Source organism: Mustelus asterias, chromosome 19, assembly GCF_964213995.1.
Source record: "Mustelus asterias chromosome 19, sMusAst1.hap1.1, whole genome shotgun sequence".
NCBI classification, from domain to species: domain Eukaryota; kingdom Metazoa; phylum Chordata; class Chondrichthyes; order Carcharhiniformes; family Triakidae; genus Mustelus; species Mustelus asterias.
In genome coordinates, this window is record NC_135819.1 from 29352256 (window position 1) to 29377292 (window position 25037).

At 41.4% G+C, this 25037-nt stretch overlaps 1 protein-coding gene across 42 annotated transcripts in view; it reads left to right on the forward strand.

Annotated features, from left to right (window-relative positions):
• The window catches only part of LOC144507834 (nuclear receptor subfamily 2 group C member 1-A-like), a 97558-nt gene that overhangs the window by 42566 nt on the left and 29955 nt on the right, over positions 1-25037 (forward strand). For 8 of the 42 annotated variants that reach the window (XM_078235222.1, XM_078235223.1, XM_078235183.1 and 5 more), the window contains 5 exons: positions 6883-6938; positions 16529-16607; positions 21746-21787; positions 22193-22296; positions 24310-24426. Coding sequence is in view for 36 of the 42 variants with exons in the window: in XM_078235183.1 (XP_078091309.1) it covers positions 24316-24426 (111 nt within the window). In the remaining 6 variants the exon portion in view is untranslated. Of the gene's footprint in view, positions 1-610; positions 704-6879; positions 6939-16528; positions 16776-21745; positions 21788-22188; positions 22297-23387; positions 23474-24309; positions 24427-25037 lie in introns of those variants that run through there. The other 34 variants (XM_078235179.1, XM_078235181.1, XM_078235187.1 and 31 more) reach the window with 13 other exon arrangements.

A 25037-nucleotide genomic window follows, 5' to 3' on the forward strand; every position in this document is an offset into this window, starting at 1 on the left:
GGAATCTGTGACTTTGTAATGAGTGATTTCCAAGAATATGGGGCTGGAATTTGTCGTAGTAAAATGATGGTGATTGCCAGCATTCACTGTCATTACTTCTCTGAAACTGACTGCAGCTTCTGGAGTCAGCACATGCATAGGTAAATGTTAAATCTAGAAATTGCTGCTGAAGATTATATACTTCTCCAAAGGGAGTACTGTTAAAATGCCTGCAAATTGTAATTTATTAGAAATCACTAAACTGATGACAATTTGCCCCTATACACTATTAGTCTCACCATAAAAGCGTAGGAAAGAAGTTTCAGCTTGTTGAATGAGGTGTAAATTGGTTTTAACAGACACACCGAACTGAAAATTACTGCCGAGAAAATCCTCTTTGACATTCTGCAAGCATTAAATTGGTTTTTGGAGCCAAATTCCTCCATTATATAAAAAAATCCACTTCTTACATTTTTTTAAACTTATGACATTTGAGTTTTGACCTCCTAAGATATATAGTCCAGTTTATTTCACTGTTTGTAAAATGAGATGTAGAAGTGAAGTTTGATCAGTGCATTTTTACTTGTGATTTGTGATTGCTTACATTGCTTGATAACATTGCTATTGTTAGATGCCTGGTGATCCCCTAGACTTGTCAGAAAAAGGGAAATCCACGGTACAGAGATCACTAGATCTTTTTGGGCAGTTTTCTTCAAGATTGGCGGTGAGTGCCTTTGCTTTGCCGCAGTCTGTAAATTCTGGGTCAGTGTTAAATTTCTGACCTCGTTAGATGAACAGATATTCTCAAGTTCAGTTGAGATTTGTGCAACTTGGACTTTATTGTTTTTCACAGGGGACAGAATGTTGTGAGAGATCTAATCCAGATCTGTAAAATTGTGTGAAATGGCTCACGTGGATGTGAGAATTTCAATTTTATGAATTTGTTCTTTTTGCTCTTTGTATTCTCAGAAATGCATTATATGTTTTTTTTGAATGTAGAATGTGGTTCTGATGTCTTGTGTGTCACAATAATGATAGTCCTTCTCCAGAGGCCAAAAATTAGATTTATAATCTAAAGCAAATCAAGGAAAAAGTCCCTGGAAAATGATCTCCTCAGCAGTCATAGCTAGTGCAGAAGATCACACAAACTGGTCTCAAAGATGCAGCAAGTTTTACATCCTTCCAATTCCCTTTTGATTTTGACCTTTAAGTGACCACCACGTATTCCTCTTCACATTGATAACACTGTCCATCATGTTGTGTGGCACTACCACTATTAGATGGGATAGCTTCCGAATAGATTTACCAGCTCAAAACTGGGCATCCATGAGACACTGTGGGCCATCAGCAGCAGCAGAATTGTACACGGGTGCCGTCTGTAAACTCATATCCCCACTGCATAGCCCCACTCTACCATGACCATCAAGCCAGGGGAGCAACCATGGTTCAATGAACATTGCAAGACAGCATGTCAGGAGTAGTTCCTTGCATACCTAAAAATGAGGCTCCAACCTGGTGAAGTTACAACACAGGACTACTTTCAGGCTAAACAATGGAAAAAGCATGTGATAGACAGAGCTAAGCGATCCCACAACCAATGGATCAGATCTAAGCTCTGCACTCTTGCTACATCCAGTCATGAATGACAGTGGATAATTAAACAACTCACTGGAGGAAGAGTCTCCATAAATACCCCCATCCTCAGCAATGGGGGACAGATGTGTTCTACAAGAGAACAAATGCTGAGGTGGGTGAAAGCTCTGCCTTTTTTACATCCAATAAATGGATTTCAATTGATTCCAAACTGATGGGTGAAAGCCTTTCAGAACCAACTTTTGAGCTCAGAAGTTGGTTCATGGCACTCTCCCTGCACCATCTGTGGCAGTCCTTGACAATTTTCTCTGGTCTTTCGCTTCACCATCAGAACATATTGTGGCCTGCTAACCAGACAGTTTGGTACCATAGCTTACAGTGCCCTATATCTCAATGCTTCTTTACGCTATCTATCTTTGCCTTATTGCACCCCTAACCCTTGAGCAAGGAGATAACAGCTGTTGAGCAAGGAGATAACAGCTGTTTCAATAAAAACTGATTTTCATGAGGTTCAAGAGGTTAAAACTCAAAATTGCAACCGCATGTACATCATCTTTCACTCAGTCTTCACTGCCTCGTTCTTCTCGGTGAAGTTCCATGTGGTTCTTACAAGTTAACATTTGCACAAAGAGATTGGTTTCATCTCAGTAACCCAAAGATGACTTCTTTGGAACAGGACCATGTGATGCCAGCATGTTGATTCCGGTCACTCTGAAACCAGATTAGAAGTTGTGAGGCAATGGTTGTTTCACGCTGACTTCAGAAGGAAGCACCTGGTCACATGTCGTTTGTCTACTTTTTTGCTTCTCCCATCCACTCGCCAGTTTGGGATCTAGCCACCCTTCAGACATGCTATTTTCTGGCAGCACCCTGATCTGAACTTTACTCCTGATGTAAACTCTCCTGACTACTGGTACAGTTTGTGTGAACAAACTGCTCTGTGTGAATTACAATGTGCTGTACTGTAAGGATTGCTAGCATGGAAACTGGTGATAAAACAAGAATGGATTATGGAACAGGGTAGAGAATTTTACCTTGTATCTAATATAATATGTAATATGAACAATTTTGGTTTTGCCTAAAGAGTAAAGCTTTGACTCTTTATAATTGTTTTATGCTTTGCACTGTCGCTAACACAAGTTGGAGTAATTTGATCAATTACTCAATTGCTGCCTTATGAGAATACGTTGGAAAGGTTGGGCTTGTTTCCACTAGAGTTTAGAAGTGAGGGATGACATGATTGAAGTGTTTAAGGTCCTGAACAGTATTGACTAGGTGGATATTGAAAATATGTTTCCCCCTTGTAGGTGAGTGCAAAAATAGGGGAGGCCCTTTTAGGACAGAGGTGAAGAGAATTTATTTTTGAGGGTTGTGCGATTTTGAAACACTGTCTCAGAAGGCAGTGGAAACAGTCACTGAATATTTTTAATATGGAGAGAGATTCTTGTTAGGCAAGGGGATCAGAGGTTATCAGGAGTAGGTGGGGAATGTGGAACTTAATGCAAACATCAACCATGATCTTATTGAACAGTGGAGCAGGCTCAAGGGGCTGAATGGCCTACGTCCGCTCCTGTTTTGTATGTTTGTAAGTTCTGCACGTGCCATCTGATGCCCAAGCAGCACTTCAGTGTAAGTGTTTCTGTGAACATTTTTTTCATGTTGAAAAGAACACAAAATGTCAATGCTGGCAACAACTTGCATTTATGCAATGCCATTACCATATTTAAACATCCCAAAGCACCTCATAGAGCTTTACCAAGCAATATTTGACACTAAGCCACATAAGATCTTAGAACCTATTATAAAGGATGTGATAACCGGACACTATGATATGATTGGGCAGAGTCAACATGGATTTATGAAATGGAAATCATGTTTGACAAACCTGTTGGAGTTTTTTGAGTATGTCGCTTGTAGCATTACTAAAGGAAAACCAGGATGTGGCGTGTTTGGATTTTCTGAAGACATTTGATAAGATCTTACAAAAGATGAGTAAACAAAATTAGAGCACGTGGGATTGGGATAACCTACTGCTATGAATTGAGAATTGTTTAACAGACAGAAACCAGAGGAGGATGAAACAGGTCATTCTCAGGGTGACAGGCTGTTACTAGTGGGGTACTGCAAGGTGCTAGCGCCACAGCCGTTCACAATCTTTATTAATTTGGATGTGGGGACCAATTGTAATATTTCCAAATTTGCTGATGACACAAAACTAAGTGGGAATGTAAGTTGTGAGGAGGATGCAGGGAGGCTTCAAGGAGACTTGGACAGGCTCATGAATGGGCAAGAACATGACAGATGGGATATAATGTGAATAAATGTGAAGCTTTCCACTTTGGTAGAAAAACCTAAAGACACAGTATTTCTTAAATAGTGAGAGGTTGGGGAGCGTTGATGTCCATAGGGACCTGGGTGTCCTTCTTTATGAGTCACTAAAAGCTAGCATGCAGGTGCAGTAAGCTATTAGGCAAGCAAATTGTATGTTGGCCTTCATCGAATTTTAGTACAGGAGTAAAGATGTTTTACTGCATTTGGTGAGACCTCATCTGGAGTATTGTGGACGGTTTTGGTCTCCTTATCTAAGGAAGAATAAGACCATAAGACATTGGAGTCATACCTGGTACATCGGAAGATGGTTGTGGAGGGTCAGTCATCTCAACTCAAGGACATCTCTGCAGGAGTCCCTCAGGGTACTGAGCTAGCCCAACCATCTTAAGATGCTTCATCAATGACTTTCCCTCCATCATAAGGTCAGAAGTGGGGATGTTCGCCAATGTTCAGCACCATTCGCGACTCCTTAGATACTGAAGCACGTTCAAATTCAACAAGACCTGGCCAATATCCAAGCCTGGGCTGACAAGTGTCAAGTAATATTCATGCCAGACAATGACCATCACCAATAAGAAACACAATTTAACCGCCACACCTTGACATTCAATGGTGTTACCGTCACTGAATCCCCCACTGTCAACATCCTTGGGGTTACCATTGATCAGAAACTCAACTGGACTCATCACATAAACACAGTGGCTACAAGAGCAGGTCAGAGGCTACTGCAGCGACTAACTCACCTCCTGATTCCCCAAAGCCTATCCACCATCTACAAGGCACAAGTCAGGAGTGTGATGGAATACTCCCCACTTGCCTGGATGGCTGCAGCTCCAACAACACTCAAGAAGCTTGACACCATCCAGGACAAAGCAGCCTGCTTGATTGGCACCACATCCACAAGCATCCACTTCCTCCACCACTGGCACACAGTAGCAGCAGTGTGTACTATCTACAAGCATTCACCAAAGATCCTTAAACAGCACCGTCCAAACCCACAACCACTTCCATCTCGAAGGACAACAGATACATGGAAACACCACCACCTGCAAGTTCCCCTCCAAGTCACTCACCATCCTGACTTGGAAATATATCATCATTTCTTCACAGTCACTGGGTCAAAATTCTGGAATTCCCTCCCTAATGGCATTGTGGGTCAATCCACAGGACAAGGACTGCAGGATTCAAGAAGGCAGCTCACCGCCTTCTCAAGGGAGCTAGGGATGGGCAATAAATGCTGGCCAGCCAGCCAGCGATGTCCATGTCCCACGAATGAATAAACAAAGGACATTTGGTCCATGGAGTCTGCTTTGCAATTCTATAAGCTCATGACTGATCTGATTATTCTCAACTCCACTTTCCCATCTTATTCCCATAACCTTTGAATCCCTTATTGATTAAAAATGTGTCTGTCTAAGCCTTGAACGTAATGACCCAGCCTCAGCAGTAAAGAATTCCATAGATTCACTACCCCCTGAGAGAAGAATTTCTCCCTCATTTCAGTCTTAAATTGGTGACCCCTTTCTCTGAGATTCTGTACTTACCATCGAGGGGGAGTGCAGTGGAGGTTCACCAAAGAAATTCTTGTGATGGTGGGATTGTCTTATGAGGGGTGATTGAGAAAATTCTCTAGCGTTTTGAAGAATGCAAGGTGATATTCTTACAGGGCATGAGTAGATGTATAGAGGATGTTTCCCCTCGCTGGAGACTTTAGAACCACAGGGCACAATTCAAAATAAGGATCATTTAAGACTGAAGTGAAGAGGAGTTTTTTCAATTGGAAGTTCAATCATTGAGCAAGTTCAAGACAGATATTGATAGATTTCTGGATACTAAGGGATATGGTGATAGTGCAGGTCAGTGGCTTTGAGGTAGATGATCAGCCATGATCTAACTGAATGATGGAGCAGGCTCAATGGGCCAAACGGCCTACTCCTGCGTCCCTACAATAATACAAAAGGACAAGTGAGGATTAGTTTTAAGGAAGAAAAGCAAAGTGCTGGAAAAACTCTAGTGTGGCTGCATCCATGGAGGGTGAAAAAGTTACTGTTTGGCCAATATGACTTTTCTTTGGATTGGTTTTAAGGACTGCCTCAAAGGAAGCAGAAAGGAAGTGAAGTTTAGAAAGAATTCCAAAATTTGGGACCTCGGTGGCTGAAGACATGGCTGCTGGATATGTCCAGGAATATGCAAGTGAGATCTCGGAAGGTTGTTGGGTTGGAGCAGGTTACAAAGATGGAGAGGCTATGGAAGGATTTGAAAACAAGGATGCGAATTTTAAATTGAGGCAGAGCTGGTTGGGGAGCCAGTGTAGATCAGCAAGCTCAAGGTGATGAGTGAATGATATTTGGTACTAATTTTGACATGGGCAGCAGAGTTTGGAAGTTTATGGAAGGTGCAAGATGGCAGGCGGGCCAGTACAGCATTTCTCTGGACGTCCCTGCCAAAGTAATTCAGTGATTTAGTCTACTTAAGGTTAATACATTCTTAAAAGCGAAGCTCCCAGTTGTGGTGTTGGCTTCAAAAGATTGTCTTGTAATGTAAACATGTCATTTTGGGCTTTTGTGTATTTGTAAATAGAGATGTAGCAGAAACCTCGAGGTAAGTGAAACTGGTGGAAAATTTAGGGCTGGAATTTACAACACGTCAGCTCTGGCTCAAACTGAAGTAAAACTGGAATTTTTCCATTGTTCTGGCCAACACTAGACCTTAACTAATACTACTGAAAGTGGTGATTCCTCTCGTTAATTGAGAAATCTTGCTGTGCACAAATTGGCTGATGCATCTGTTTCCACTGCAAAGCCATGATGATCCAAAAGTAATTCATTGGTTCTGAAGCCCTTTGAGATGTCCTAAGGACATAAAAGGGCATGCTCGATCTTTGTATCATTCATGATTGTTTTTCAACTAATGCGATTTAGCAATTTTATATTTGAAATGTTGGAAGTATATAACTTGCTTGCCTATTTTATCCAGCAGATTAACAAGCTGTCATCATCTGAAGTGCTGGGCTGAAGAAGAAAAGACATAAAACTGTAAGCAGCAGAGAATTCTGAATCAAACTAGTAGAATTGGAACTAATGCAAGTGTATGAGCTGAGTTTGTATGGCTTGAGTGTTGCGTGTTCGCAATTATTCCTTGAAAATAATATCATACATTACGACTATACATGTGGTGCAGGCAAGAGAACATACATTGGTACAGAAAAGGTGATGGCCTTAAACTAGTTATTAAGACAACTTGAACATTGGGCAGCACACATTTCCAATTAGTTGCATGTTACAGGGTGAGGTTAAAACATGGCAGGGATAGCTATAAATATAAGGTAAATTAAAATATTGAAATGAGCTAAAAATCTGAATTATCGACTCTAGTTTGATTATTTAAGCATGAATAATCTCTATCAAATTTCTTGTGGATTGAGTATGCAGCTAACATTTTACATCATACATTACCATGTTCTTTTTTAGGCTATAGATATTTTTAGTGTGAAAGTGCTCCTGTATGCACCACATCTGTTAGCAATGCTATGCGTGTTTACTACCATAAAGCATATTAAAATTGAGTTTACTTTGTTCATTAACTTGTGTAATGCGGCTGCCTTTAACATATTGTTCCATTGAGTTATATATCTGTTTTACCACTGCCACCATAGGTTAACACTCTGCAACACATTGATATGTAGCTGGATTGCTGTGTGTTGATGTTACATATTTTGTGGCACTAATTCATGCCATGCATGCGCTTCGCACATGCTGAGTTCTTTATCTTTATCTTCAGCCAATGAAAGTTGGCTGTTTACCCAGAGAGGGGAAAAATTGCAGTTCATATAGTGCTCTGTACTCATATGTATCAAAATAGATTTTTGCCCATGTTGAATTTCATAATTCCTATTCTTGGTGTATACTAAATTCGGCATGAAACAGTTGTCCATTAGATTTGCCTTGAGTTATAATTTTGTGTGGGTGCACAACAACGACTTTGTGTTAATTGGTTAATAATTATAGAAACTAGAAACAGGAGTAGGCCATTCGGTCCTTCGAGCCATTCATTATGACCATGGCTGATCATCAAATTCAATATCCTGATTCCCCCCCCCTTCTCCCCCCTCATATCCCTTGATCCCTTTAGCCCCAAGAGTACCTAATTTCTTGAAATCAGACAGCGTTTTGGCCTCAACTACTTTGTGCTAGTGAATTCCATACATTCATCACTCCTGAAATTTCTCCTCGCCTCACTTCTAAAAGGTTCTATAATGTTCTAATGACATTACCCGCAATCCCTTATCCTCAAACTATGATCCCTAGTTCTGGACTCCACCACCATCAGGAACATTCTTTCTGAATCTACCCTGTGTAGCCCTGATAGAATTTCATAAGTTTCTTGAGATCCCCTCTCCCTCTTCTAAACTCCAGTGAATATCATCTAGCCGACTTAGTCTCTCCTCATACAACAGATCTGCCATCCCAGGAATCAGCCTGGTAATCCTTCGCTGAACTGCCTCTATAGCAAGGACATCCTTCCTTAGATAAGGACACCAGGTCTGCGCACACTACTCCAGGTGTGGCCTCACCAACATCCTATACTGTTGCAGTAAAACATCCCTATTCCTATACTCAAATTCTTTCGCTATGAGGGATTTCTTCACTGCCTGCTATACCTGCACACTTATTTTCAACAACTGATGCACGAGGACACCAAGGTCTTGCTGAGTATCCACCTCTCTCAATTTACACCCATTCAAGTAACAATCTGTCTTCCTATTATTGCTATCAAAGTAGACCATTTAGCATATGCCCACACACTCAGCCTGTCCAAATCACGCTTAAGCATCTCTGAATCCTGCTCACAGCTCACCCACCCACCTAACATTGTATCAAACTTGGAGATAATACATTTAGTTCCCTCTTCCAAATAGTTAATATATAATGTGAACAGTTGGAATTCTAGCACAGATCCCTGTGGTACCCTCCTAGTCACTGCCTCCCAATCAGAAGAGCCATGTATGCCAACTCTTTGCTTCTTATCTGCTAACCAGCTTTCTATCCATCTCACAACGTTACCTGCGATCCCATGTGCTTTAACTTTACATCGTAGTCTGCTATGTGAGACCTTGTAGAAAGCCTTCTGAAGGTCTAAATGAATTACATCTACATTGTCATTGGTCAACTCTACTAGTTACATCCTCAAAGAATTCCAATAGATTCATCAAGCATTATTTCCCCTTTGTAAATCCATGCTGACTTTGATTATAGTAAGAAGTCTCACAACACCAGGTTAAAGTCCGACAGGTTTATTTGGTAGCGCAAGCCACAAACAGGGCATATATAAAGACACACTCAATTTACAAGATAATGGTTGAAATGTGAGTCTTTACAGGTAATCAAGTCTTAAAGGTACAGACAGTGTGAGTGGAGAGAGGGTTAATCTGTGCTTAACCCTCTCTCCACTCAGTGTCTGTACCTTTAAGACTTGATTACCTGTAAAGACTCACATTCCAACCATTATCTTGTAAATTGAGTTTGTCTTTATATGCCCTGTTTGTGAACACGACTCCCACTCACCTGATGAAGGTGCAGCGCTCCGAAAGCTTGTGCTACCAAATAAACCTGTTGGATTTTAACCTGGTGTTGTGAGACTTCTTACTGTGCTTACTCCAGTCCAACGCCGGCACCTCCACATCATGACTTTGATTATATCACTGCTATTCCAAGAGGTTTTTATTTGCAACCTTGGAACATTTTATAGCATTGTCATGATGATGGTGTTGTCTTCCAGGCGTCTCATTGCAATATTTAACTGGTTGTGTCATTGTTGTAGTCAGGTTGTGGAGCTAGATGCACTTCTGGAAGGTTTCTGGTCATGAGCAATGGGGAGACCATCCACCCGGATGAATGACTTGCATCCTTTTAAGGAAAAAGGACATGTCCCATGATTGGCTAGTGCCCTCTGTGAATGATTGCTTAGTGGTTGAGACTCCAATTTACAAGCTTCAACAATGTTTGCAAATTTGCAGCCAGCAACCAAAACATGTCCATAAGTGAATGCCAATTTAAGGTTGAAAGATGAAGCTACTGTAAGTGGATTTCTATATTTAGGGTCTGCATTTAGAGAGAAAGTGAGTGAGTTGTGTACTACTCGTTTGGTATCCTGAAGAATAGAGATTGGTATTCTGATTGAAAACATTGTGTGTTTCTCTAATCTATATGTATTGGCTTGAAGCCTGTATTTTATCTGAGCGCTTATCCAATGTTCCATTTATTAAGCGAGAATGATTTCTGTGTTGGCATATCAATAATGCTAGTTGTTGCTGTATGGAATAAGGATTACAATGCCTGGAACATACTGTTTATCTAGACATTGGGTAGAAAAGGGTGTACTTTGATAAGCTTAATTTATGCCAAAATGTCAGTTTAGGAAGACAACAAAAGGCAGAAATTGCAGCCTCCCTGCCTGTGTATTGCTGACACCATAAACCCTCTTTAAAGCCTCAGAATGGTCACCAGCAAGTCTCACCCTGGTTTGTTCCCCCATTCCTCTGGAATCTTCAGTGTTAGTAAATGTGAAGTTGATGAATTCTAGTTGAGAAAAACAATTAACCGCACTCAGAACTAGCTCAATGCTACAGAAGAGCGAAGAGATTTAAGGGGCACTTGTTTACAGAACATTAAAGGCAGCATCTCCATTTGATAAGTATGTGACAAAGGCTAATACAACTCCAGATTTTATTACAATAATATAGCATATAAACACCAAGAATTAATGATGTACTTGTATAAAATCTAAAGGTTTCAGTTCATAGAAACCTTACAGTGCAGAAGGAAGCCATCAGCCCATTGAGTCTGCACCGACAACAATCCCACCCAGGACCTATCCTGGTAACCCCACATATTTGCCCTGCTACTCCTTCAAATCTTAGCATCTTGGGACACTAAGGGGCAATTTAGCATGGCCAATCAACCTAACCCACACATCTTTGGACTATGGGAGGAAACCGGAGCACCCAAAGGAAACCCACGCAGACACGGGGAAAATGTGCAGACTCCACACAGACAGTGACCCAAGCTGGGAATTGAACCCAGGTCCTTGGAGCTGTGAGGCAGCAGTGCTAACCGCTGTGCCACCGTGCCGCCCAAATAGACCTTTGTCTGTAGTTAGAATAGAGTTTGAGAGAATGGGCTCCACAGTAGAAGATAAATATTGAAGATTCACTAGGATGCAGTCTGGTATGAGAAAATACAAATACATAAAGTCCTGAACAAGTTGTGTCTTTGTCCATTGGAACTTTGCAGTTTATGGGGCTATGTAATCATCTAGAACTATGAAAGAAGGGACAGAGAAGATGGAGGAATATTGTTTTCAGTAGTTATGGGGTCAATATCCAACGATCTATAAATACAAGATTAACTGTACTGGAATTAGAGAACTCAATTAAAAAATAAGAGGACTCCCATTTAAGACAGAGATGAGAGGAAATTTTTTTCTTTGGATCTCTTTTTCTCCAGAGAGCGGTTCAGGCAGGGTTATTGAATATTTTTAAGCAGAGCTTCTTGACGAACAAAGGGTAGGTGGAAAGTGCAGTTGAAGCCACAATCTAATCAGCCATGATTGTATTGAATGGTGGACCAGACTTAAGGGGTCAAATGGACTGCTCCTCCTAATGTATATGTTTGTCGGTAGAATTCGAATAGGGTCAGGAGAAACCTAATCGGGGGGTGAAATTCTCTTCCAAAATTTGCGGTTGAGGCAGAAACAGTGTGAACTTTCAAGATTAGATTGGAAAGAGGTGATTGAAGAACTTTAGGAACTGGATCTGGAGTAAGGGGAAATATGAAGCCATCAGGCAGGAGATTAGAGGCGTAAATTGGAAGGAGGCATTCTCGAGGAAAAGTACTGAAGTTAGGTGGCAGAATTTCAAGGAATGTTTGTCTGGAGTTCTGCATGACAACGTTCCAATGAGACGGGGAGGTGTTGGTAGGTTACGGGAACCGTGGTGCACGAAAGCTGCACTGAACCTAGTGAGAAAGAAAAGGAAAGCGTACAAAAGATTCAGAGAGCTAGGCGATGATAGGGATCTAGATGAGTATGCGGCTTGTAGGAAGGGACTTGAGAAAGAAATTAGGAGAGCAAGAAGGGGTCACGAGAAGGCCTTGGCAGGTAAGATTAAGGAGAACCCTAAGGCGTTCCAAAATATGTGAAGAGTAAAAGGATGAGCTGTGAAGGAATAGGATCTATAAAAGGTGAAGGTGAGAAAGTCTGTACAGAACCGGAAGAAATAACAGAGGTGCTTAATGAATATTTTACCTCGGTATTCACGGTGGAAAAAGACCTGGGTGGTTGTACTACAGGATCGAGGCGGACTGAAAAGATTGAGTATGTGGACATTAAGAAAGAGGATGTGTTGGAAATTTTGAATAGCATCAAGATAGATAAGTCGCCGGGACCGGATGGGATGTACCCCAGGTTACTGTGGGAGACGAGGGAAGAGATTGTGGAGCCTCTGGCGATGATCTTTGCGTCGTCGATGGAGACGGGAGAGGTTCCGGAGGATTGCGGATGTGGTTCCTATATTCAAGAAAGGGAATAGGGATAGGTCAGGAAATTACCGACCGGTGAGTCTAACCTCAGTGGTTGGTAAGTTGATGGAGAAGATCCTGAGGGACAGGATTTATGAACATTTAGAGAAGTTTAGTATGCTCAAAAGTAGTCAGCACAGCTTTGTCAAAGGCAAATCGTGCCTTACGAGCCTGGTGGAGTTCTTTGAAAATGTGACTAAACACATTGATGGAAGGAAAAGCGGTAGATGTGGTTTACATGGACTTCAGCAAGGCGTTCGATAAGGTCCCCCATGCAAGTCTTCTCGAGAAAGTGAGAGGGCATGGGATCCAAGGGGCTGTTGCCTTGTGGATTCAGAACTGGCTTGCCTGCAGAAGGCAGAGAGTGGTTGTAGACGGGTCTTTTTCTGAATGGAGGTCGGTCACCAGTGGAGTGCCCCAGGGATCTGTTCTGGGACCCTTGCTGTTTGTCATTTTCATAAATGACCTGGATGAGGAAGTGGAGGGATGGGTTGGTAAGTTTGCCGACGACACGAAGGTTGGTGGTGTTGTGGATAGGTTGGAGGGATGTCAGAAGCTGCAGCGTGACATGCAAGACTGGACGGAGAAGTGGCAGATGGACTTCAACCCGGATAAATGTGTAGTGGTCCATTTTGGCAGGTATAATATCAAGGGTAAGACTCTTAGCAGTGTAGAGGATCAGAAGGACCTTGGGGTCCGGGTCCATAGGACTCTTAAATCAGCCTCGCAGGTAGAGGAGGTGGTTAAGAAGGCGTATGGTGTGCTGGCCTTCAATCGAGGGATTGAGTTTAGGAGTTGGGAGATAATGATGCAGCTTTATAAGACCCTCATCAGACCCCACTTGGAGTACTGTGCTCAGTTCTGGTCGCCTCATAACAAGAGGGATGTGGAAATGATTGAAAGGGTGCAGAGAAGATTTACAATGATGTTGCCTGGATTGGTTGGCATGCCTTATGAGGATAGGCTGAGGGAGCTGAGTCTCTTCTCCTTGGAGAGACGAAGGATGAGAGATGACCTGATAGAGGTGTACAAAATGTTGAGAGGTATAGATCGGGTGGACTCTCGTAGGTTTTTTCCCAGAGCTGAAATGGCTGCTATGAGAGGACACAGGTTTAAGGTGCTGGGGAGTAGGTACAGAGGAGATGTCAGGGGTAAGTTTTTCACTCAGAGGGTGGTGGGTGAGTGGAATCGGCTGCCGTCAGTGGTGGTGGAGGCAAACTCGATAGGGTCTTTTAAGAGACTTCTGGATGAGTACATGGGACTGAATAGGATTGAGGGTTATAGGTAAGCCTAGGTAGGTAGGGACATGACCGGCGCAACTTGTGCTGTATTTTTTCTATGTTCTGGTGTTGTGAGACTTCTTACTGTGCTTACCCCAGTCCAACGCCGGCATCTCCACATCATGGCATCTCGTGTTGGACCAGTCCCCCCATGACCTTGACATTCTGTTCAACCTTGAGCCGAGCTTCTAAACCTTTGTTCTAATTCTTTCCATTATAGCCCTAAGTGCTGCCATCACCATAAATCTTAGCTCAACCAAAGCTACGCTCTCTATATCCCCTTCTTTGAGGACATCTGCTCATTCCCAGCCCTCCAACATCTCATTTTAAATCTTAGTGTTTAAATTTTATGTTCGCATCATTCCACTCCCGCTGGCTGGCACTCCCATCGAAGACCCTCCTGCCCCAACTTCAGCCTCTTGTACACCTTGTTGTGTCATTGGCATCTGTGTCTTCAACTGGCATGCGTGTCTCATTGTCTTTTCCTATGTAAACTTGTCATCCATCTCTTACCTTTAAAACCCATCCCTGAGCAAATGTAGGTACCCCACCTGTTCTCCTTTGGTTCATTTTCTTCAGAGGTCTGAAATACCATGAGACATATTTCTTTGTGAAATGTGTCAGATAAATTCAAGGTTATGTTATGAACAATCCAGCCAAAATTAGTTCAAATCCCACAATGGCAGTTTGAGAATTTGAATGCAGCTTGAAAGAAATCCAGAAATAATAAGCTGGTATCTGTAAAGAAGACTACAGGAGGAATCTTCCATTCCAGAGTCTAAATCCTGTGGTGGGCAGGACTACCAGCGAGATTCCAGCTGGGCGTAAAAAAAGGAGCATCGCAAATCTCATGGCCGGTTAGGCAGGAAGTCACCTGCCTTGCAATATCTCATGGGGTTGAAAGACCTGGCACCACATTTAAATGCACTCAGATAGTCATCACTTAATTTAGCTCCACATAACTCCTGTTGTGTCCTTGTGGCCGCAGTTCATACTGAAGAAGCTAATAAATATGAGTAACAAGTTCTAGGACATACAAAGGCTCCTCCAGCATTGCCTTTCACTTATTTCTAGGTAATAACACCGCCTGTGACACAGCCATGGTCGGGCCAATCCTTGTGGTTGCCTGTTCACCAGCATCTTGACCTTCTGGAGGCCCCTCTGCCTCTTGCTGCTCAGCCCATTGCTCCTCTAGGCTCTGTTTCAGCCTGCAGTGGGCTGCCCTCCACATCTGAATGGGAATCCGAGTTAGCCACTGTCACAAGCAACTGATGAAGTCAAAATTCGCAGGCAAGGTTTTTTCAGCTGTGCCCCCCAAACCTGCAACAACCTTCACCAAGAAGAGAAAGGCCACCAAGTGTATAGAAATACCAGAATCTCCAAATTTGTCTCCATGTTGGATGTCTTCTTGACTTAGACATCATCATTGGAATTCTACACCTAAAAGCATTGCAAGAGCACCATTACCACAAGAAGAAGATTCACCACCAGAGAATAGGCAATAGATGTTGGTCTTACCAACCAAGGAATGAATGAAACAAAAATGTGGTGATACTACTTTCACTTATAGAATAGCTAATTGGTAGTATCAAACGTAGAGTTGTGAAGAGACTTGGGTGCTTTGTCTTCAAAGGAGGTGATTGAGCTATTAAGTTGTTTGTGCATATAAAATAGGAAGTATACAGAGAAGGTAAATCTGTGACTATGCTTTCAAATAGTAGGACAATGGATACAAATTCACATGAGTAGAGGGCAAACTTAGGTAAGGTATTGAAAAAGTTAAAGTTTAAAGTTTATTTAACAGTTACAAGTAGGCTTACATTAACACTGCAATGAAATTACTGTGAAAATCCCCTAGTCACCACACTCCGTTGCCTGTTCAGGTACACTGAGGGAGAATTTAGCATGGCCAATGCACCTAACCAGCACATCTTTCAGACTGTGGGAGGAAACCAGAGCACCCGGAGGAAACCCACGCAGACATGGGGAGAACATGCAAACACCACACAACAGTCACCCAAGCTGGGAATTGAACCTGGGTCCCTGGTGCTGTGCGACAGCAGTGCTAATCACTGCCCCTTAACACACACATCATATGGAATTGCCCATTAAAGTAGGGCACAGGACTCAAAAAATCCCAAATTCATTCAAGCAATTGCTGAGTAGTGACAAGTCTGTTAGTAAGCTTGAAGCCAAAGAGCTTTCTTTTTCTGTTTTATAATTTTCTGTATGTAATTGACCCTCTACTGTTTTGTATCCATGTGGCAATTGTGTATTTTCATTTGAAAATTTCTTTGACTAAATTACAACACTCATTGAGTCCTCCTATATGTTCTGTGCACCAGTAGAGGTTTGGTTCTTTATCTTCCTGACTTGTCTAAACCAAGTTTTAAACAGTTTAAAAATCAAAAAGAGAGAGAAGCTAATTTTTTTCCTCAACCAACATCACCGGTCATTATCTCTTTGCTGCTGTGACACATTTCCTACATAACTGTAGTAATTACCCTTAAAGTACTCCATTAACTGTGAAGCTTAATAGGACATCTTGAGGGTTGTGGAAGATGTTACAGGAATGCAGGTCTTTTCCAAGCATTTTACTCTTTCGCCTTTTTATGTCTTTAAAAAAAATTGCATTTGTTAAAAGTTGATGCTCAGTACCTGTAGATTCTGGATGTTTTGAATCCCAATATATTTCTTCATCTGATGAACATTTTATGATTTTCCTCAACCTTAAGTATCCTATGGATAAATCCAATGTATTTCTTCCAGGAAATGCCCATGCAAAACCTGAATGGCAAACAATATGGAGGAGTTAGCACAGCAGATTGCTGAACATTAAATGGCTGAGGTATGCAGACATCATCATCATCATAAAACCAGTTTTCTGAAAGATGATTTCAAAAGAAGCTTAATTTGGAGTTTTTATTTCGGTCATCATTGGATGCATTTCATTATAGTTACACAGTACGACACTGGAACTCACTGTTTCCCCACTGGAAGAGGAAAATTGTGTTAAGTGAGTGTAATGGGGAATGCTCGGCATCAAATCGAAGCTTGCTTGTAGAAATTTTACAGTGTAAACAGGCTGTTAATTTTATAGCATAACATTTTAGCAAATTGGACATTTCAATGAAACCTGGTAGCTACAGGAGGAATATATGAAAACAAATTTAATGGAACTGCCTCTTCAATTGTCAAAGGCAGCCATTGGCTTAACTAGACTCCAAAATAGATTTACTATTAACTTGGACAGGCTGTAAAATATTTATGCGTAGTAGCAGTTGGCGGAATGTCCAATTATTACAAAGATTTTTTTTCTAAATGGCAATTAAAATTTAACTTTAAGGAAGCTTTAAGTGATCAATAGTTAGTAAACTATCAAGCTGTTATACCTGTTTTATTCTGAACTGTTCCAGGGCTTAGAACAGATAATATATCAAACTAGTACCTGAAACATTTTTCGCTTGGTGGCAATTAAGTTAACTTTAAGGAAGTTTTAAGTGATCAACAGTTGGTAAACTATCAACCTGTTTTATTGTAAAATGTCCCAGTTCTTTGAAGAGATAATTTATGGAACTAGCACCTGAAACATTTGCCTCTTAGTGGGTGTGGGCTATCGGACTACTTTAAAACCTGTTTAGTTAATATGTAAGAAGTCTCACAACACCAGGTTAAAGTCCAACAGGTTTATTTGGTAGCACGAGCTTTCGGAGCGCTGCTCCTTCATCAGGTGAGTGAAAGGGCGGCACGGTAGCACAGTGGTTAGCACTGGGTAGCACAGTGGTTAGCACTGCTGCTTCACAGCTCCAGGATCCCGGGTTCGATTCCCGGCTCGGGTCACTGTCTGTGTGGAGTTTGCACATTCTCCTCGTGTCTGCGTGGGTTTCCTCCGGGTGCTCCGGTTTCCTCCCACAGTCCAAAGATGTGCGGGTTAGGTTGATTGGCCAGGTTAAAAATTGCCCCTTAGAGTCCTGAGATGCGTAGGTTAGAGGGATTAGCGGGTAAAAATATGTGTGGGGGTAGGGCCTGGGTGGGATTGTGGTCGGTGCAGACTCGATGGGCCGAATGGCCTCCTTCTGCACTGTAGGGTTTCTATGATTTCTAAGAGTTGGTGATCACAAATGGCAAATATACACACAGACTCAATTGCAAGATAATGGTTGGAATGCGAGTCTTAAGAGGTAATCAAGTCTTTACAGGTCCAGACAATGTGAGTGGAGAGAGGGTTAAGCACAGGTTAAAGAGATGTGAATTGTCTCAAGCCAGGACAAGCCACATCATGTTAATATGTAATATAAAATATAATGTGTATAATCTTTCACTGCAGCCAAAATGAAAGTAACTAAACTTTTCATTACGGAGTGTTTTACCAGAAATAGTAATAATTTGAAAATGCCTAGTCTCGAATTGGATCCTATTTGGTTTTTAGTTATGTTTTGAGTTTTTATCAGTAGCTATCGTTTGGTTCAGAGTTCCCACCTTTTAACAAGGAGCTTGCAAACCCCTGCCAATATGCCTTTTGCTGCTCACTATAAATAAATGTAGTGAGACCTAAAGAGGCCTTGCAATTGTAGCCTGGTTTATTCAAATAGATCATATACTGTCACTTGATCCCATTGACCAGAATATGGACCCTATCAGATTGTGCCTGCGACTAAAAATCATCAAGCACATTTAGTTTATGTTAAATAGTACTCAGTACATCCCCACAATCCATTGTTTCCCTTCATGTCCAAAGAACAAACATGCTTCTCTACTAACTCTCAACATAAACTTAATTTTGCCCCTCTTCCTGTTTCTTTTCACCCCACCCCACAGTCACCAATGTTCGATGGCAGGGCAGAGCCCAACAACATAGTTTACCCTTGGCTGCGATTGGGAAGGAGATAAAGAGGTTTAAGGTTCCTTAGCACACAACTAATGCTTTAACTCTTTTGATCGACAGATCTAAAAGCCTTTAGGATTAGATTGCCTGAAAGGAAAATGAACCATGCAACCTGCTTGCTTACTTAGGCAGAAACTGGATAACTTGATTACTGAATGCCCGACCAAAATTGACTACTTCCCTTCTTAAGCATAGATTATTTTCTGCCATCAGAAATTACTGACTTATTTTGTAAAACATAATTTCTTTTGGATGTTCAAGATTACACATTAGCAATTTACATTTAGGGGTGTATTCATCTATTTTATAAAATCATCATGCAATTATGGGTGTACACATATAGAAAATTTAAATTTGTTGTACAGCAAAATATGCAACCACCTTAATTTATAATACCACACTCCCATGCATAATTATTAACTTTCATTGGGCAGCATGACTAGATGGTGCCTGGGCTGCGATGTTGGAATATATTGGCAAAGGCTGTGGGCCCAGGAGCTGAGGCAGGATTTTCCTGGATCCTGGAGTTTCTTCATGATTTGGATTGTGCACAGGGGACCTGAGTATAGCAGGTCCTGTTGTTGCTTTTTCATGGCCAGTGAGTGGATTGCTGTGCTAAGACGCAAGGACTGATTAGGGACAGTCAGCATGGCTTTGTGAGTGGAAAATCATGTCTCACAAATTTGATTGAGTTTTTTGAAGGGGTAACCAAGAAGGTAGATGAGGGCAGTGCAGTTGATGTTGTCCACATGGACTTTAGCAAGGCCTTTGACAAGGTACCGCATGGTAGCTTGTTGCATAAGGTTAAATCTCATGGAATTCAGGGTGAGGTATCTAAATGGATACAAAATTGGCTTCTTGACAGAAGCCAGAGGATGGTTGTAGAGAGAGTTGTTTTTCAAACTGGAGGCCTGTGACCAGCGGTGTGCCTCAGGGATCAGTGCTGGGTCCACTGTTATTTGTCATTTATATTAATGATTTGGATGAGAATATAGGAGGCATGGTTAGTAAGTTTGCAGATGACACCAAGATTGGTGGTATAGTGGACAGTGAAGAAAGTTATCTCCAATTGCAACAAGATCTTGATCAATTGGGCCAATGGGCTGACGAATGGCAGATGGAGTTTAATTTGGACAAATGCGAGGTGATGCATTTTGGTAGATTGAACCAGGGCAGGACTTACTCAGTTAATGGTAGGGCGTTGGGGAGAGTTACAGAACAAAGAGATCGAGGGGTACATGTTCATAGCTCCTTGAAAGTGGAGTCACAGGTGGACAAAGTGGTGAAGAAGGCATTCAGCATGCTTGGTTTCATCGGTCAGAACATTGAATACAGGAGTTGGAATGCCTTGTTGAAGTTGTGCAAGACATTGGTTAGGCCACACTTGGAATACTGTGTGCAATTCTGGTCACCCTATTATAGAAAGGATGTTATTAAACTAGAAAGAGTGCAGAAAAGATTTACTAGATGCTACCGGGACTTGATGGATTGAGTTTTAAGGAGAGGCTGGATAGACTGGGACTTTTTTCCCTGGAGCATAGGAGGCTGAGGGGTGATCTTATAGAGGTCTATAAAATAATGAAGGGCACAGATCAGCTAGATAATCAATATCTTTTCCCAAAGGTAGGGGAGTCTAAAACTAGAAGGCATAGGTTTAAGGTGAGAGGGGAGAGATACAAAAGTGTCCAGAGGGGCAATTTTTTCACACAGCGGGTGGTGAGTGTCTGGAACAAGCTGCCAGAGGTAGTAGTAGAGGCGGGTACAATTTTGTCTTTTAAAAAGCATTTTGATAGTTACATGGGTAAGATGGGTATAGAGGGAAATGGGCCAAATGCAGGCAATTGGGATTAGCTTACGGGTTTTTTTAAAAAAAAGGGCGGCATGGATGAGTTGAGCCGAAGGGCCTGTTTCCATGCTGTAAACTTCTATGACTCTAAGGGAGCAGCATGCTTAGAATGAGTCTCCAAGGATGGGTCAAAGCTTTTATTTTAATTAAAACTTTCACCTACACTCATTTGCACTAAGCAAGCTGATCCTTGGTTTAATATCTCAATCTGAATTAAGAATATCAATATGGATCGAGCAAAAATGAAGTGTTTGACCATGACAACTTGGAGCCCCTGGAGCTGCAGGCGCCTAATGATTAATGCTCTTTTGACAGCCATTCTGTGTTTAATGCTTTTGCTGCCAAAAAAATAACTAGTTATGTACAAATTAAAATCAACCATGATTATTGCACTTACAAGCCCCCGGTATTTCCTGGTTTATATTGCGTCCCACTGTGAAACTGCTGTTGGGGGACCTATAGATCACTCCCACCAGAGATTTCTTTCCCATGCTACTTATTTCTATCCAGACTAATTCTATGTCTTGATCTCCAGTGCCAACATTTCTCATTTTTGGGGCATCTAATTTTGCAAATAACCTATCTCTCGATAAGATGGGGGGAATACTTTGGTAATCCTTCATTTATTGAATTGATAAAGAAGAGACGCATCGAAAGATACCAGGCACTTTACATTTCAGCGTCCACCACTCTTTAATACCAACAGGGATGGTCAAATGAATTCTGTGTGAATGGGTTCTGATTGATTTACATGGAAGTACCTGCTGCAGGCTGCCTCTATCCAGATTGCTGTACAGTCATGGTCCAGGTTGGTTTATTGCAGTCAGATGTACTGCTATTCTATGGGGAGGCAAAGTGAGGCTACTATAAGAAGACTAAACTCTTCTCATGCACACCTTGGGCAAAATAGCATTCACTTAGCCAGTCACGAAGCCTGATTACCTTTGTTGAATGCATTGAGTTTCTGGAAAGGGGATATCCGAGCAAAGACCGTCATCAGTTTGAATTGTTTCTTGAACCATTCCCCATCTCCTTCACACACACGCACACAACCCTACCCTTCATTATTGCTGGGATTATTTGACTACCTAATTGCTTTAATTACCCATTATTGTGTATTTTAAATGTTGTGCTATGTGTATAGACAAGCTTGCAACTGCAGGGGTAAAATCTCATTAGTTTTGTCTTATGCAGCTTCATGATTGACATTTTATGATTGAATAGGTTGGGAATATTAATGTCTTCCTTTTGATAGATCTTTTCATGCACCTGGTCAGGAGGAATATTGGAAAGGAATGTAAGTTGTTCCTTTTGCTTGTACTGGCTCAATGGGGTAGCTCTGTTCTGATTTTCTCTCTTTTTCTGGAATAAACAGACCTTACCTTCCTCCCAATGCTTGTATTACAGTTGTGGCAATTGGAGTGTCTGTTGAGTCATAAGAAAACCCCCACTGCTAATTTCAGATTTCCCCAGTGCTTAAGAATGTGAGCTTGATTTCAAGCATGGGCCTAATCTTGAGTTTAGGAGGAAATATGATTTTAAAAAAGAGTAGAAGCAAAGAAAGGATCCCACAAGATGAACCTGAATAATAATGCATTACTCACAAGTAATTTCAAATCAGTAACTCATTTGAATTGATTGGTAGCTAATGTAATAATTTAACCGTCCCCGTTTTTAAAGCAAGTTTTCTTTCACTCTTTAGGCAAGCCAAAAAGCAGCAAGTAATTGAGTCATCAATACCGCTTTTGAATACAATAGAAATTTTACTTCTGCAAAAGCTGAGAGCATTGTGAGGACAAGCAGAAGGTAAACTTTTTTTGTCAGGTTGAAAGTGGTATTAGACCATTTGAGTTTACACCTTCATATCTGTATTGATGTGGTTATTACAGCTGTAACTCAATATGATGCATGCAGACATAGAGCACGTTGCAATTATACTGCAACTCAGACCCCACTGCAACACACTGGGACAGATTTGTGCAGCTTCATTTTTTTATAGCATTGGCTCTTGGGCCAGTGCAGCAGGGGAGTGTTTCATAACCTTTTCTGCAAACACATGCATTTCTGCAATTCTTTTGAGTAGTGAAAAATCCACAATTACATTGTCTACCTCTAAATTGGTCCTGGCATAATATGAGGGCAGAGAGCTGGGTTTGCTTGAAAACTGGGACGATTTGATGTGCTTAAGAAATAATTTCACCATTTAAATTGGAATGTATTTTTTACTCTCTTGGCAAGGCGATAGTAAGTAATAGTTAGGAAACTGATGTTGATTTTAATTGGGCATTTAAAACCTTCCCTGACTCCCCACATAATTCTAATGTAATTTACAGTGCCACTGTGGGATCTTTCAAAAATACTAGACTATATTCTAGTAATCGACTGCAGCATTTAAAATATTCATGAAAAATACACTGAACTCAGTGATGTGCCAAATGTAAAGATTAGATCATTTACTGTTTAAAATAAATTCCGCTTTTATGAGATATAATTAATTAGGTAGCAGTCACACTTCAGCAAAATAGTGCACTTATGCTAATTGAGAGATGCGGTTACTTTGCCATCAGCGCTCACTCAAAAAAAAAATACTGTTCTTGTTGTGGTGAAAGTGTATGTCATCAGAAGTAGATTTTGAGAGATTGTAAATAGGAGGGAGAGGAGACATGCACCTGCCAAGGAGGGGTTGTGTCACCTTTTTAATTTCGGTCTCACCTCTGCAAGAGATTGTGCTGCTTATGTCTGCTAGTCTGTGATGGCATCAGTGAGCTATTCCACAAGACGTCCTTCACCTTTTTCAGCTCCAGATGTGAATTGTGAGGTTCCTGAATAAGAACACTTCAGCACTGGCTAAGCTCCTGAAATTGTTAAACATCTGGTGGGACTTTTTCCCCATGCAGAAGTTGCTGCCGAGGAGCCAGCTATTCTCAGCTGAGTGAATGGGATGAGCTCCAGACTGCCTGACAACTGCTGCTTCTGATGGAGGGTGAGACACTTGGCACAGGATGACACTGTTGCATCTGCCCCCATCCCCCTAATATTTCACTTCGTGGCCTAATGAAAACAAAATGCTGAATCCTACTGCCAGCTGGAATAGGTGTATTAAAGTAAGATTTATTTATTAGCCACAAGTAGGCTTACATTCACACTGCAATGAAGTTACTGTGAAAATCCCCTTGTCGCCACGCTCCGGCTCCTGTTCGGGTACACTGAGGGAGAATTTAGCATGGCCAATGCACCTAACCAGCACGTCTTTGGACTGAGGATGGAAACTGGAGCACCCGGAGGAAACCCACGTGGACACGGGGAGAACGTGCAAACTCCATGCAGAGAGTGACCCAAGCTGGGAATCAAACCCAGGTCCCTGGCGCTGTGAGTCAGCACTGCTAATCACTGTGCCACCATGCAGCCATATTGAGGTGACCCGTGATGATGGGACTCTAACCATCCATTTGCAAGGCTATCGATCGGCAAACTATGCTGCACCAAATTGTTTAATTTTTACCTTTTTGGATGCAATCTAAAAATTAGAGCTTGGCCATTCAGGAGGAAAATCAGGAAGCACTCTTCCAATGCAAAGGGTAGTGGAAATCTGAAATTCTCTTGCCCCTAAAAGATGAAGATGCTGGGGCAATAGAAATATTCAAATCTGAGAGAGCTTTACTTAACAAAAGCTATCAGGGGTTGTTAGCAAAAGCAAATAAAGGGAGTCGAGGTACAGGTCAAATGTGATCTTGTTGAATGGCAGATCAGGCTTGAGAGGCTGAATGGCCTCCTCCTGTTGTCTTTGTTTGCTAAACAATTGCTTTATGTCCACAACAGGTTCATATGCATCAAGTGTCTATGGCTGGAAGTCCGCCAGTCTCCTTGGCTGAACAGGCTCAAGTAAAGCTCATCACAATTACTGATGATTTAGTTCAGCAACTAGCTGAGCAGCAGGTATAGTTCATTGTTACAGCTCTTCGCTGAAAGTGATTATAAATGCTCAAAGTCAATCACATGCGTAGTAGTTGTTACTGCATTGTGATTTTGCCAGTCAGATAACATTTATAAGATTTTGTGAAATGTTTTCAATATGGAGGCTTCAGTTCACCTCAATCAGGATTTATGTTGGTTTTAGAACCCTTCAGTAGAAAAATGTGTTAGCTTTATTGCAAGCTGCTCTCCACACAAGTTTAGCTTGAGAAAATCTTGAGCCAAATCAACAGACACCTAACCTTAAAGTGGACTCACCATATGTTTTTCTTTTGATGAAACTCTACTGAAAATTAGATCATTTCCTAAGTTATGAGCTGAACTTGGAATGTAAAAAGAGAAATGCATGCCTGATTTTTGTCCTGCATGTAAATATTACAGCAAATTGAAGTAAATACTGTTTATCTGTACAGTCAAACTGACTTGTATGCAGTCCTAAAACATACACATTATTCTATTAATAGGTTCCCTTTGTATGTATGTATCTTGGTGCCTTTGAAACAAGAAATCCTCATTAGTATGGCAACAAAAATTAAAATGCAGTTTTTCTAATATCCATTAATCCATAGTGTCTG